Consider the following 12,973-nt stretch of genomic DNA (forward strand, 5'->3'; position numbering starts at 1 on the left):
GTGAGAAAGGGATCACCCCATGACAGCAGCAAACCATCTGCTCAGCACCTCAGGAAAGCCCACTCATACCCACAGGGATGATTTCAAATATTGAAGAAGCATCCAAAAACATTTGGCATCTCACAGAAACATGGAGCAAAGACAGCGAGTCTGGTACAAAGGGAATGAATAGAAAAAGTAGCGTTGCAACTGTTTTCCTACCAAGCTCAACTGAAAAATGCACTGTAGTACTAAATTTACTTGTGCTTCTGGGAGAACTGAGGAAGAAAACCCTGCAAAAATGTGGTTCTGTGGCACAGGAAAGGAGGGGCACATTCCATGCCTATGGCTCTGACTGCACAGACATTTCCTTCATAGTAATGCCTGAAGCTGCATTGCGTCTGTATAACATGTGTTTTCCTCAATTATTTTTAATATGCAGGTATTTAAGAGTATGTAACAGTTCCAACACTTAACAGTGGTGCAAAAAGTAAATTTTACAGTGTGAGGTATTCTAGCTGCATTCTTTCTACCTGAAGAACTGAGATTCATTTTCACCAAAATAACCATTTTGAAAGGTGCCAACTGTTACACTGCGGCTGAAAGGCCCTACAGTGAATCTAAATATAAAAGTCTCCATCTTAAAACCTTTACACACCACATCATATCAAGAGGAAGGATTAAAAAAACACAAACCAAAACAGGACTTCTGAGAGTCATTATATCAGGTACAGATAACAAAGAGGAATATGAAAGCAATGTATATTACTTGGGTAATACACAGGTCTAGCTAGAAAAAAAAAAAAATCAGAGAAGACAAATCTCCTCCATGTAATTTTGCAGTTGCTTTTATTACCCCTAACTATATCTAATTGAACACCTTTTTATGTCATGCACTTACCATATTTTAATTCAGAAACACATAGAAAGAACTGTACTGGTCTCAAATTAAGGAAACAAGTATGTTTTGTTTGTAAACTTTAAAGGATCAAGATCAACCTGAAACTTCAGCTTCAGCTATTACCAATTACTAAAGCTCTGAACTTAAATTGCTTGTAATTATAATACAGACATCAGACCACATTACATTATTTTTTTCCCACATCTGTATTTCTCTGAAAGCCTGTCTCCTCAGTAGTTGCCTAGAAAACAAATAAGCCAAGAAACTACATACATGCAAAAGTTATTCTGAAATTATTGATGTTCCAAATTTGTCATACAGAACATTCTTCCTGCTGTATCTTTACTGCAAGTTTTATCTTGAACGTAGTAGTCCTTCTTCCAGGTATGTACGTGAAAGCTCATAATATGAGTAACCAGGAGGGAGGAAAAAAAGGTTAAGAGCATCTCAGGTTCACAACTCAGACAAAAGTTGCTTTCAGTAACTTTCAAAGGACTTGAAGAACAAAAAGGAGAAAAGGATGACTAGGAGGTGTGTCCAATAAAGTGGCATTAAGTTCCAGTCTCAAGAGACTGTACACTGGGTGCTTTAAAATATCAGTATCCCAAACTGTATCACTCTTTGGGACTTCCTATTTCATTGCAGGGTCAAACCCCAACATATGTAATCAACCCAAGAAACAAAATATTGCTTTGGGAAAAGCATGCTAGGGACTACCACTCCCTTTGCTAAATAGAAATCTCATATGGTTTGACAAAGGTTTAATGCAGTTATTGGTCTGATGTAAATTTATGAGTAAATATTATCCATAAAACCTTTAGAAGCTGAGCAATTGCGTACTTTGCTTATGGAACAGACAGACAACAGATAACAACAGATAACATAATAAAAACATAACATAATAACATAATAAACATAATAAAAAAAAAATCCCAGAATTTCCGTGCAAAAGTCATTCATTGAAAATTGAAAGAGCAGTATAATTTTACATTTTTTGAAAAGTAAAACATTACCTTCCGTTTGAAAAGTAAAAGGTATAAGAAATGGCTAAGACTTCACAAAGAAACTGATGGGTTTGTCTCCCACATACAGAATCAAGATGTTCTGTCAGCCCAACATGTGCTCCTCTCTTGCAGCAACCAGCTCTCTCCTTCTCAGCAGTCTTTAAAGAGTGGTAACTACTAGAACCTAAAAAGCACTTAGTTGACATTTGCAAAGCATTCTTCTACCACAAAGCCTGACTTTTTAAAGTGATCCTTCCTACTGCTCCAAGTTCATTATTTATACTCCAAGGACACCAAGCTTGGACTCAATAGCAGCAGGGAGAGAAAAGGAACAAGATCAGAGCTTGCTCTCTGAAAAATTCCTTTATTAAAAGTCACAGAATAAGGTGTCACCTTAACCGTACACATCCCCACCCCAATTCCAGTATCTTAAAATTCTCTCTTAAAGTTACCTATTAGGTTGAAAGTTTTAATGCCTTCTGTTAAGAAAGTGAAACATTTTACATTTTCAGAAGTTTCTTTAGTCAAGGATAAAAAAGGCAATTTCCATATGCTGAAAAATCTGCTTTCATTTTTGCATGAGCAGTTCAAATTCCTTTATACTCTTCTTTCAGAAAAAGGGAAGGAAATATTACAGTGCTGCCTGAGAAAAATACTTATTCAGTAAATAACATGGCTAAAATCCTTATCCTATTCCTCTTTGTCTGTCAAAACTGCAATGAACCGAAGATGGTATTTCACAGCAGAACTGTAGGTTGATGTCAGTGTTGGTAGGCAATAGAACCTTCCCTGTTATATCACAAATTATTGTCTCCAGTTTCATTACTGGATTTGTCAGCAATTTTTTCTATTACTCTTCTCTATTTTTGGTTCAATTTGTTTCTCTTATCTACTTAAACTATGAGGTTTCTTGGACAGGAAGCTTCTGCAAGGGTTCTGTGAGCACAGAGGCAACAAGCACAGGGTTTTTGATGGTCCACTCAAACGCTCTGCGACATGCTAGAAGTCAAAATCCACAAAAAAGTATAAAATTTCTTCAAACTCCTAACAACAAAAGAATATACAAACTGCAGTTCTAGAAACCACTGATCTTGTATTTGGATTAAGGGATTTTATCTGTATTCATCTTTAAGCTTCACATGATTATTTTCAGCTTGTAAAAAATAGGCAATTTTGCTTTGCCTAATAACCTTCTATGGAGGTGCACAGGGAAAAGCCAAGCAGCACTGGACACAACAATTAAATATTAAGAAAAGGTTTTGTCCATGAGTGTAGCTAAATTTTGCAATATGTCAGAGCCTGTGCACTCTCCATCCTTTGAGATACCCAAAACTCAAAGTGGAAGTCCCCAAGAAATCTGATCTCTGCTGGCCTGCTTTCACCAAGAAGCATTCAGGTTACCTCCAGAAGTTTCTTCCAGCCTGTATGACTCCACGAATAAATGAAGTTATTCTTTGCAGTTATACACACAGTATATGATCATTTTTTCAGACGTGGAATACCTCCTGTAATTTCACAGCCAAGGGATTACAATTTCTGTTGTTCAATCTCAAGGGTACTGATGCATTTTTTTAAAAACTGATTCCTAACACAAGTCAACACACTATGATATCTTAGCATGTACATAAAAATCTTAATTTTGAGAGGACTGCTATATTCAGAATTACGTGTCACTCTGAGAAGCACTCCCAGCTTCCTCATTCTTATTAAAGGATTTCCTCAAAATGTTATCGAAGTGTAACCATTGAGTTTAACCCCACCTTTGCAAAAGGTGGGGTTTGCAAAAAACAATTTGCAAAAACAATTCCTTCCACACAACTTCTGTTACATTTCACTTGTGGAAAAAAAAGAAATTTCATCACTTTGATAATGTAGTAAATTAAACAGAAGATACATTTAAACAATAACTGACTTATTTCACATTTCATTATTAAAGGTTTTTCAACCTGCCGTCAGAACCTGTTACAGCATTTCCATTCCAAATTTAAATATAACAAGAACCAGAGAATTCATGAGATTCTCCTGCTAGACACATTAGCAAAGCTGCACCTTTAAATATAAAACAAAGTGTACACTGATGAACTACAAAGAAATAACATTAAGGACACTTGCAAAACTTTACCTTAAGTTGACCTTACAGATTACAGTGCAATTATACCTACAAAAGGCTATTCACATTCTGCTTCTAATCATCTATAGTCTCCATGTCTCAATCAGAGTACTTCCAAAAGTGAGAATTCAAGATCCTTCCAAAATTAATGATTTAGAGCACATATGCAGCTGTAATACATGCAAAGACTAAAAAAAAAAGCAATATTTTCCTGTCAAAAAAACCCGCTAACACTTCTGAAGCAGTTTCAGGATAAAGGATTATGTTTGCATTAAGGAAACACCTGAATCTGAACCTCCTGCATTGGCTTGTACATGCAGGTGAGATCTGTCATCATCATATTATGTTTTGAGGCCAAAGTTACATACACGAAAGAATGTATTTCACTGGCATAGACTTTTCATCTCAGGCACTGAGTAAAGACACAAGCTTTCCTTAAGCAATCTGACAAAACTAAACTGCAGTTTTGTTGGTGTAAGACACACACCTTTATTACTTTCATCTGTAGGTACTGACACCTAACTTAAGTTACAAAGCTACCCAATGCACCTGGCAGCTAAACTGGCTCCTTTTCACGAACAGGAGGACTTCCTCATTGGAAGTTTTGCTCTAATTACAGCAAGCTGACCTCCTGTTAAACCCCACCTTAGTGAACATGCCTTCTTGATCAACGGGAACTAATGAAACATAACCTTACTGAAGGGTGTGGTCCCTTTTTTAAAATCATGTTCAACAATTCCCGTATTTATATGCTTGGCATTTTAAGGAATGCAAGAGCTAATTTTTGTATTAAAAATTGTGATGTGTTATTCTTCCCTACAAGGAGTCTCCCCTTTCCAACCTAAAGGCTTCCTGATTTTCTCAGGTTTTAGCTAGATGACAATAGAGCTATTTAACTCCGGCACTTTGTAGAGAACAGGATTCATGTTAAAAAAAACAAACAAACAAAACACAACAAAATCCACACTAAACATATCCCTGAGTCACCAAAAATGGACTGCAGAACACTAGTTTTATGATTTAAATAGTTTTAAGTCTTGTCTGGCATTTGCACTGTTATTTGCTAATGAATATTTACATTAGTAAATGCATCTTTTACAGTAAAATCAGTACCTTCCATTAATCATTGCCTATAATAATGTAGGTAAATTGTAGCTTTTATATACACACTAATATGCTCATTAAAAGCATTTTTATATATGCTTATTAGTTTGACATAACCACAGGTAGGAAAACAATTTGTACAGAAACTGGAACAAAATGAAATTGCAAAAAAAAATGCTTACTAGACTTTAAAAAAATCCCTACTGCAAATATGCTGAATAAATAAAGAGTTATTGCATTCCAGACTTGTTAAGTGAGGATGCATTTCCCATAGGAAGGGCATAGAAGTGATGACTTCCGTTCACTATCTCCCTCAAGAGTTCAGGGCTTCAAGATTTCTACCTCTCACACCTCATTTTTATTTATAGACCAAAACAAGCATAAACTTTTGTTTTTCCACCTAAGAGCTTCCAAAATTTCAGTGTCCTATGTGAATAAAGCAACTACAAAACACTGTTTCACAAAAGCTGTTTTTATCACTGCAAAAATCCCTAGTACTGGATGCTAAAGCCAGTAACTTTCAGTGGCAATGGCCCAACTTCAGATCTTTGGATGTTCACAAATCTCACACATCGTATTTACTACAAATAGTTCTCAGATTTTTTTTTTTTAATAAAGCTTTTTAAAATTTATCCTCACATTTACTATCACGACTTTAAAAGATAAGCAACGCTTCAAAAATCTCATGCTAAAATGTGAATCTAAGGAACAAAATTGGCTTTGAAACCAGCTACTCAATCGTGCATATTGAAATCATGTTCTTCCTGGCAACTGATTCTTATCCTTCCTTGGTTTCAGAGCTTCTTTACCTGAACTATAACTGCCCAATTTGCCACTACTCCAATTCATGCCATTTCTGTATTCTCACACTACACACTGCAGGTTTTAATTCTGAATTATACTAGAGCTAAACACAGCCATCTTAGACTGACTACTAGACAGCAACAGGAAGATAGGGCTGCTGCAAATGGAACCACACACTGTCTTTGCAACACTTACGTCAAAGCAAGACATGAATCAAAGACCCTTCGGAACTTGACTTAGGAATACATCACTTTATCTCTTACTACTATTTTACAGCATCCTTAGGTGTCTGGTACAATCAAATTATTTTGTTCACCCTCTTTCCTCCTCGGCAGTTTTGATTAGTGTTATAATTATGTCTCTATTGAAATTACCTACAAAACTCTACCACCATCTGTGTCAGCCTTTGATAGTGTCAGTTCTGTATCACGGGAGAAAAGTATATAAAGGAGCAATGTGCTTTATTCCCCGTCAAAATGAATGCTTGTCTGTTTCTACTCCTACATTTATTTATAGTCCCAACTGGATCAGTGGGGAGGGTGTGCTTTTCAAAATGCTATCCAGCTGATTTTTTTTAGCTCAGTAAAGCTGAATGTTTGAGATAACATTTTTATGGAGTTTGACAAGTCTTAACTTCAAAAATATTTGCAGTTTCTTTCATAACAAGTGTTAATTGAGACACCATGAATTAATTAAAACTGAAGAAATTCAGTCCAGGATCTCCATATGTATTAAGAACTGGGACTTCTATATTTAATTCCTCATCCGGTATTCATCTAGCAGCTCAGTAGAGGGCAAATCTGTCACACTTAAAATTACATTAACTTAGACTCTCCCAAAAAATATTTTACTCTAAACTGAGTATTGTCTTCTATTTAATCCATTCAGAGTGCAAAATTACCTAGCTTTTAGTTTAATACCATCAGAAAATGATTAAAGTTTTTAGTAGTACACATTTTTATTGTAAAATGATAGCACTACTTAAATGTATCAGAATTAAAAACTGAAGGCATCACAAGATCTGCATGGATATTTGCCTGCTTTTCCAAGAGTTTGCATTGTTACCCATCTTTGCTGTAATAGCCAATAAACTGCCAGGCTTGGAAAATACCACTCATATAGGACAATCAATTTTATATGGGACTTAAGGGGACAAAGGAATCTATATAAACATACGATGGAAGAGTACTGATCCTATTCACTTTTACTAAGGCAGGAAAAGTCTCTAGAAGGTCTGCACCCATTTGGGCAGAACAGAAAAATTGGACTTAAGGGTTAGAAGACAGTTCAGAACTTAACTCCATCAGTCACAAAAGCACAGGCAGCACTTCGCATATCATACAGAAGCAAGATAAAAATGCCATTTTACCTTTTGTTATTTGACAGGATAAGAGACAACAGGCACAAAATGAAATGAGGGTGACCCAGCGCTGGCACAGGTTGTTCAGTGAGGTTTTGGAGTCTGCATCCTCAGAGATTTTCAAAAGCCAACATGGTCCTGAGAAGCCTGCTCTAGAAGACCCTGCTTGAGCAGGAGGGTTGGACAAAATGGACCTCTGGAGGCCCCTTCCTACCTCAGCTGTTCTGTGATGCCAAGATAACTTGTGGTCTAAGTATTTTCAAGCATATCCTCTAGTAATAGCATACTGGATTAGAGTGACTTGTATTTAAGGGCCTGAAAAAATAATGGATTACCACATATACTTCCTGATTCCATTACTACTTGTACCAACAGACAGGCAGTATTTGAATGTAAATTAGGTAGAAGAGGGCACAGTCTTAAAGCCTCTTGGGAAAAAATAGTGAGATCCTAGCGCTATGGATCTCATTGTGTATAGCGCATCTGTAGCTCTGAAACATGGTCTTACTAATCTCAAGCATGCACAAAATCTGTCTTATTATAACTAGACATTTTGGACATCCTTCTTGTAACTTCAGATAAGTTTGAAACATCATTTCTTTGATGCCTCCCACATTTCAGTCACCTCACAGCTTCCACAGCCATGAAAACCTACATTTTTCAAGTCGGAAATGAATAATACTGTGCATCACATAAAGACACCAGCAGCATATACACAACCCACCACACCCTGGCTCTGAAACAGGCAGCTGCCATGAGGCTGGATCCAGCGGAGGAAGACACGGAGCACTGATAACTGAGGTCTCACAAGACACCCTGCTCCTTGAGAGGTTATTCTGTAAATATCTGTCTTAAATCTAAGAAGTTTGCAATTGGCATAAAAAGAGATTGCATGTACATCTTGTTAACCCTGACCCTCTGATCCCTGACCTTACACTTCCCCAATTATCGTCTCCTAACAGGAAGCAGAACAGCTTTCCTCATCCCCCACCCTCCCTCCTCTCCCGTATCCCATCTCGTCCCAGAGCCCGCGGGGGTGACACGGAGGGATGGCCAGGGCAGGGCCGGCACGGGGCCGCTCTTCGGGCGGACGGGGCCGGTGCTCCGGGCAGCCGGCGGGTAGTGGCAAGAGGCCTCGGAAACGGGAAGTGCCGATGGAGGAAGGGGAAGGGAGAGTGCCCCGCGTCTTTTCTGCCTCTCCCCACCGTCCCCTCTCAGCGTCCCCCCGGCGCACAGTGGGAGCGGCCGTGCCCACAGCCGGGGCGGCAGCGAGGACCCGCCAGAGCAGCCGCGGCCTCCACCGGCCGCCGGGCCCCGCCCCCGCCGGGCCCGCACCGTACAAGGAGCGGCGGGAGATGCGCTGGGGCCGGCGCGGCGGCCGGTCCAGCCCTCCCTCGGCTTCCCCGCCGACCCTCCTCCCGCCCCCTGACTGACAGGCCCGGCCGCAGCGAATCCATAAAAATACAAGCCCTGCAGCAAGAGCCGAGCGCGCTCCACAGCCTCCCGGCTCAGAGAGCCAGGATACAACAAGACGGCCGGGCTTGGTGCAGCACCCCACCCACCCCTACCTTCTCCTCGTCGGACAGCTGCTCCTCCAGGTCCGCCATCTTCCCGTCTGGCCCCGGCCACCGCCCCCGTCCCCTCCCTCCCAGGCAGGAAGGGCGGGGCCCCGCTCGCTGCGCTGCGCCCTGGGGGGCGGGGCCTGTGCGCATGCGCACGGCGTGGCGGGGTCGCGCGGTGGGGCGGGCAGCGGGACGGGAGGGAAGGGGGCGGTGGGTGGTCAGTATCGCGGATTCCCGCGTGTGTCCGTGGCGTGCACGCTGGTCTTGTCGTGGTGCTTGCTTGGGGAAAGTAAGGGGCCTCAGCTGGTGGCTGGGTGTCGCGATGGTCGGAGTAGTGGGGAGCAGTGCCTGCTGTGCCCCTTAGGATGTCTTCGGATTGGACAGCAGGGTTTCTGTCTGCCTTCTATAGAATCAGAGAGTCACAGTTAAGTTTGGAAGAGACCTTCAAATGTCACCTAGTCCAACCCACTGCAATGAGCAGGGACATCTTCAACCATATCAGGTTGCTCAGAGCCCCATCCAGCCTGGCCTTCAATGTCTCCATGGATGGGGCACCTACCACCTTTCTGGGCAACCTGGTGGTTCAACAACCTCAGTGTAAAAAATTTCTTCCTCATGTCTAGCCTGAACCTCCCCTCCATCAGTCTAAACCCATTGCTTCTTGTCCTATCACAAGAGGCCCTGATAAAATGTCTGTCCCCATCCTTCTCATAGGCTCCCCTTAAGTACTGAAAGGCCACAATAAGGTCTCCTGAAACCTTCTCTTCTCCAGGCTGAACAACCCCCAACTCACTCAGCCTGAGCTCACAGGAGACATGTTCCATCCCTCTGATCACCTTTGTGGCCTCCTCTGGCCCCTCTCCAACAGGTCCATGTCTTTCTGTACTGAGGGCTCCAGAGCTGGACACAGTAACTCCAGGTGGGGTCTCACCAGAGCAGAGCAGAGGGGCAGAATCATCTCACTTGACCTAAGATCACTGGGAGTTTGTTCAGACAGAACTAAAAATTAGCAGGTTTCGGACATCCCCCTGGCTCATGCCCAGTGCGTATTGATGGATGCAGGTACTGGGGGTCGGTGGAGCTGAGCACCTGGAGGAGAGTGAGGGCTGGCAGGGTGTCTGGAGTGCCCTGCAGTGAACTGGAAGAGACCTTAGAAAGCTCTGTTTGATGTCAGCAACAGAGACTGAGGAAATGGATTGTATAAAATGATTGGAACTGTAGAAATTGGACAGGGAAGATGAAAGTTGTCAACCAGAAGAAGCATAAAAATAAATGGATTGGAGAACTTTTACCACAAGAATAAGAAAATGGGAAGGGTGTCTTCCAGCAGTGACATTGCAGGTACACAGAGGGGCATTTGAGATGATGGCTCACAAGGATTGCCTGGAAGAAGACATAATAGAAGTTTAGTGGAAAACTTTAACAGAGGAAAGAAAACTTTTGTGTAGCTCAAACCATGTGGGTTTGGCGGCAGTGAAATTCTCTGTCCTCATCCAACAGTGACCCAGGGACAGATCCCCAGGGAGTTGTGGGAGAACAGGCCTGTAGTGTCGACTCCTCCTGGGAATGCTTCTTCACTTCAGCCAGCCATGGCATGGAAGATGGATCTCATTCTCAGTGACTCCCTTCCAACAAGGATTGTTGAGCTGCTCTTTAAGGGTCAGGTAGATGGTAGGAAGTTTTGTTTTCTTCCAGGAGCAAAGTGAGACTGGGAAAACGGATAAGTGTGAGAAGCTGCTTTGATAATGATCATTTCTGGCAACAGCGAGACAGTCACAGACTCCATTCTCCAGAAGGTGAAAAACTGCAGAGGCCTACGAAGGAAACCAAGAGAGTCACATGACTTTTTTGAGAAATTCTTCCTGTTCCTTCATCAAAAGTAGGGAGAATATGGTAAATACTGGTGTTAGCCAAGTAGACTGGGTTTTGTGAAACACTGGGATAAACTCTGAACAAAATTAGGTGTCTGTAGGCTTCATCTCATTACTGTGGGTGCCAATTTCCTGGATGATACAAGAACAAAGACAGAAATATCCTCATTCCTCATTGTAGAAAAGGATAACCCTGAAACATTATGAAGTAAACACAAGCGGTACATTTTTGTAAGGGCTACATCTTTCAGTTTACTGTGTGTTACTGTTAGGAAACTCAAATACGTGAGACAACTTGGAGCTTGAGAAAGATTATATGATTAGTATAACAAAGTTAGCAGGCAGAGTCTTGTATGATGTTGAAATTGATGGTTAGACCTTGTTCTTCAGGATGAAAAAGGTAAAAAGGCTGGTGTATTATGTCAGAGTGGCCATAAGTTGTTTCAAAGACAGAGAAGTTTGAGAAGAGTAAAAACTTAATTATTTATAGATTAAAGTTCTAATTCATTAAATGAAATACATTATTCCATGGACAACCTGATATTTTTAGACAATATGTTGAACTTATTAATGGTCTGTTCCTAATGTATGGGAAGAATAAAGTTTTTATCTTTACTTCAAACTGAAGGAAGTATGATGGGGGAATTTTATGTCCAGTGATAACTCTTTGGTAACATTTAAGGAATACATTTTCCTAATGTCCAGCACAGTGTACTTCACCCCCATTATGATGGACAGTAAAAAGCTGATCATTGCCTGAAAAATCACAGGTGTCAAGATACATCTAAGTTGGTCCTGGTTAGTGGTATGAAAGTAGCCAGCTTCTAGCCAAAGGACCTTGTTATGCTATAGAGTTCATCCACATCTGCATTTCTCGCATGAGTGTTTGTACATAATGATTAATGCTGTCACATGCAGTATAGCAAAATGTTTCTGATAGCTGTAGATTTTACCTTACCAGGACTGTTGCATGGAAGTGAAAGTGATATTGGACAAGAAATATTTACAGTCAAACAGATACATGGAAATTATAATGGCACCGAAAATCAATGTATGAGCCAAGGATGAAAATGGAAAAAAAGTCAAAATAATGAATGTACAAGTTGGACAATGTGACTGATTCAGGGAGGTTGAGAGATTTGAAGTAGCTGTACCCATGGAAGGTAATGGACAGTATTTTATCATGTGAGGAACAAAATAAAGGACAACCAAAGCTAGTGTTTGATAGGCCATTGCTAGATGCAGAGTGGTGCAGCGTGAAGCAGAAAACGTACGTCTAAAGAATGTTTGGTTTTGGAACGTCTCATATAAGTTATTTGGTCTCAATAATAAAAGGTAATCCTCTGTAGCAGGGGAAAGCATTGTGCAACATTCCGTTTCATGCAACAGGACTTTATAACTTCCTCCCAGGAGTCTTAAGAATAACTAGCTGAGGACACATGGGAAATGTTCCTGTTAATTTTTAACACACCTTCGGATTTGCCAGTTAGGGGATGCTGTCAAGGATGTTGCTTTAATTAGTATGTATTAAGAGGGTAGTTCAAAAAGACAGATCTTACCAGATAAACATGAATAGTTTTCTTATAAGTTAATATATCTAGCTGTTGGATGTACCATGTTTACACTAGGTTTTTTGTTGAAATTTGCTGAAATTAGCATGATTAAGTGAATGATTCAGAGGAGGACTGTGTCGTCATCATAGATACTAATGGGGACCTTCTGCATAGTACCCTGGCAGGTGCTTTACCGTGACCTTAGGACTTAATGGGAAGTGAATAATCACGCAGAAATAAGTACCGTTCATGCCTTGTGACTCAGTGTTTCAGAGTGCTTGTTTGTCTCTTCAGGAAGAATATGGAAATTTCAGAGGGAATTTAAAGGAGGACTGAAAATAATCCTCGAGATGCAGAACAAATTTCAGGATGTAATGATTAAAGATATCAAGATTAAGAAGTGACTTAGGAAATCTATTCTCAGTTCACTGCAGCAAATAGCAGTGATACCTGGGTTAGTTTAGAATTTATATGCATCTTATCTGAAGTCATCTGTACTTGCTGTTTTAAATGGAATACAGCCAATTTCCAGCCAGTAAATCTTCTCATGCTATAACGTTCACCCACATTAGCAATATTTTTCATGTGCCAGTGTCTCTACACATTGATCAAAGGTTAATTTGCACTACAATCACATCCAGAACAGCAAAACATCCTACTGCTAACTAGCTCGCTCATGTCTTAGTATAATAGATGTCTGGTCCCACTACGTGAAGCTCACTGGG

At 40.6% G+C, this 12,973-nt stretch overlaps 1 protein-coding gene across 1 annotated transcript in view; it reads right to left on the reverse strand.

Annotated features, from left to right (window-relative positions):
* CAPZA2 (capping actin protein of muscle Z-line subunit alpha 2) overlaps window positions 1-8,926 on the reverse strand; it is a gene marked incomplete at its 5' end in the record, with an annotated part of 30,054 nt that extends 21,128 nt beyond the window's left edge. Inside the window, one exon of the mRNA XM_082049417.1 lies at window positions 8,831-8,926. Coding sequence (XP_081905543.1) covers window positions 8,831-8,869 — 39 coding nt within the window. The remainder of the gene's footprint in view (window positions 1-8,830) is intronic.
* Between the last annotated feature and the right edge of the window lie 4,047 nt (window positions 8,927-12,973).

This window comes from Streptopelia decaocto (genome assembly GCF_964273445.1).
Source record: "Streptopelia decaocto genome assembly, chromosome: 1".
NCBI lineage: Eukaryota > Metazoa > Chordata > Aves > Columbiformes > Columbidae > Streptopelia > Streptopelia decaocto.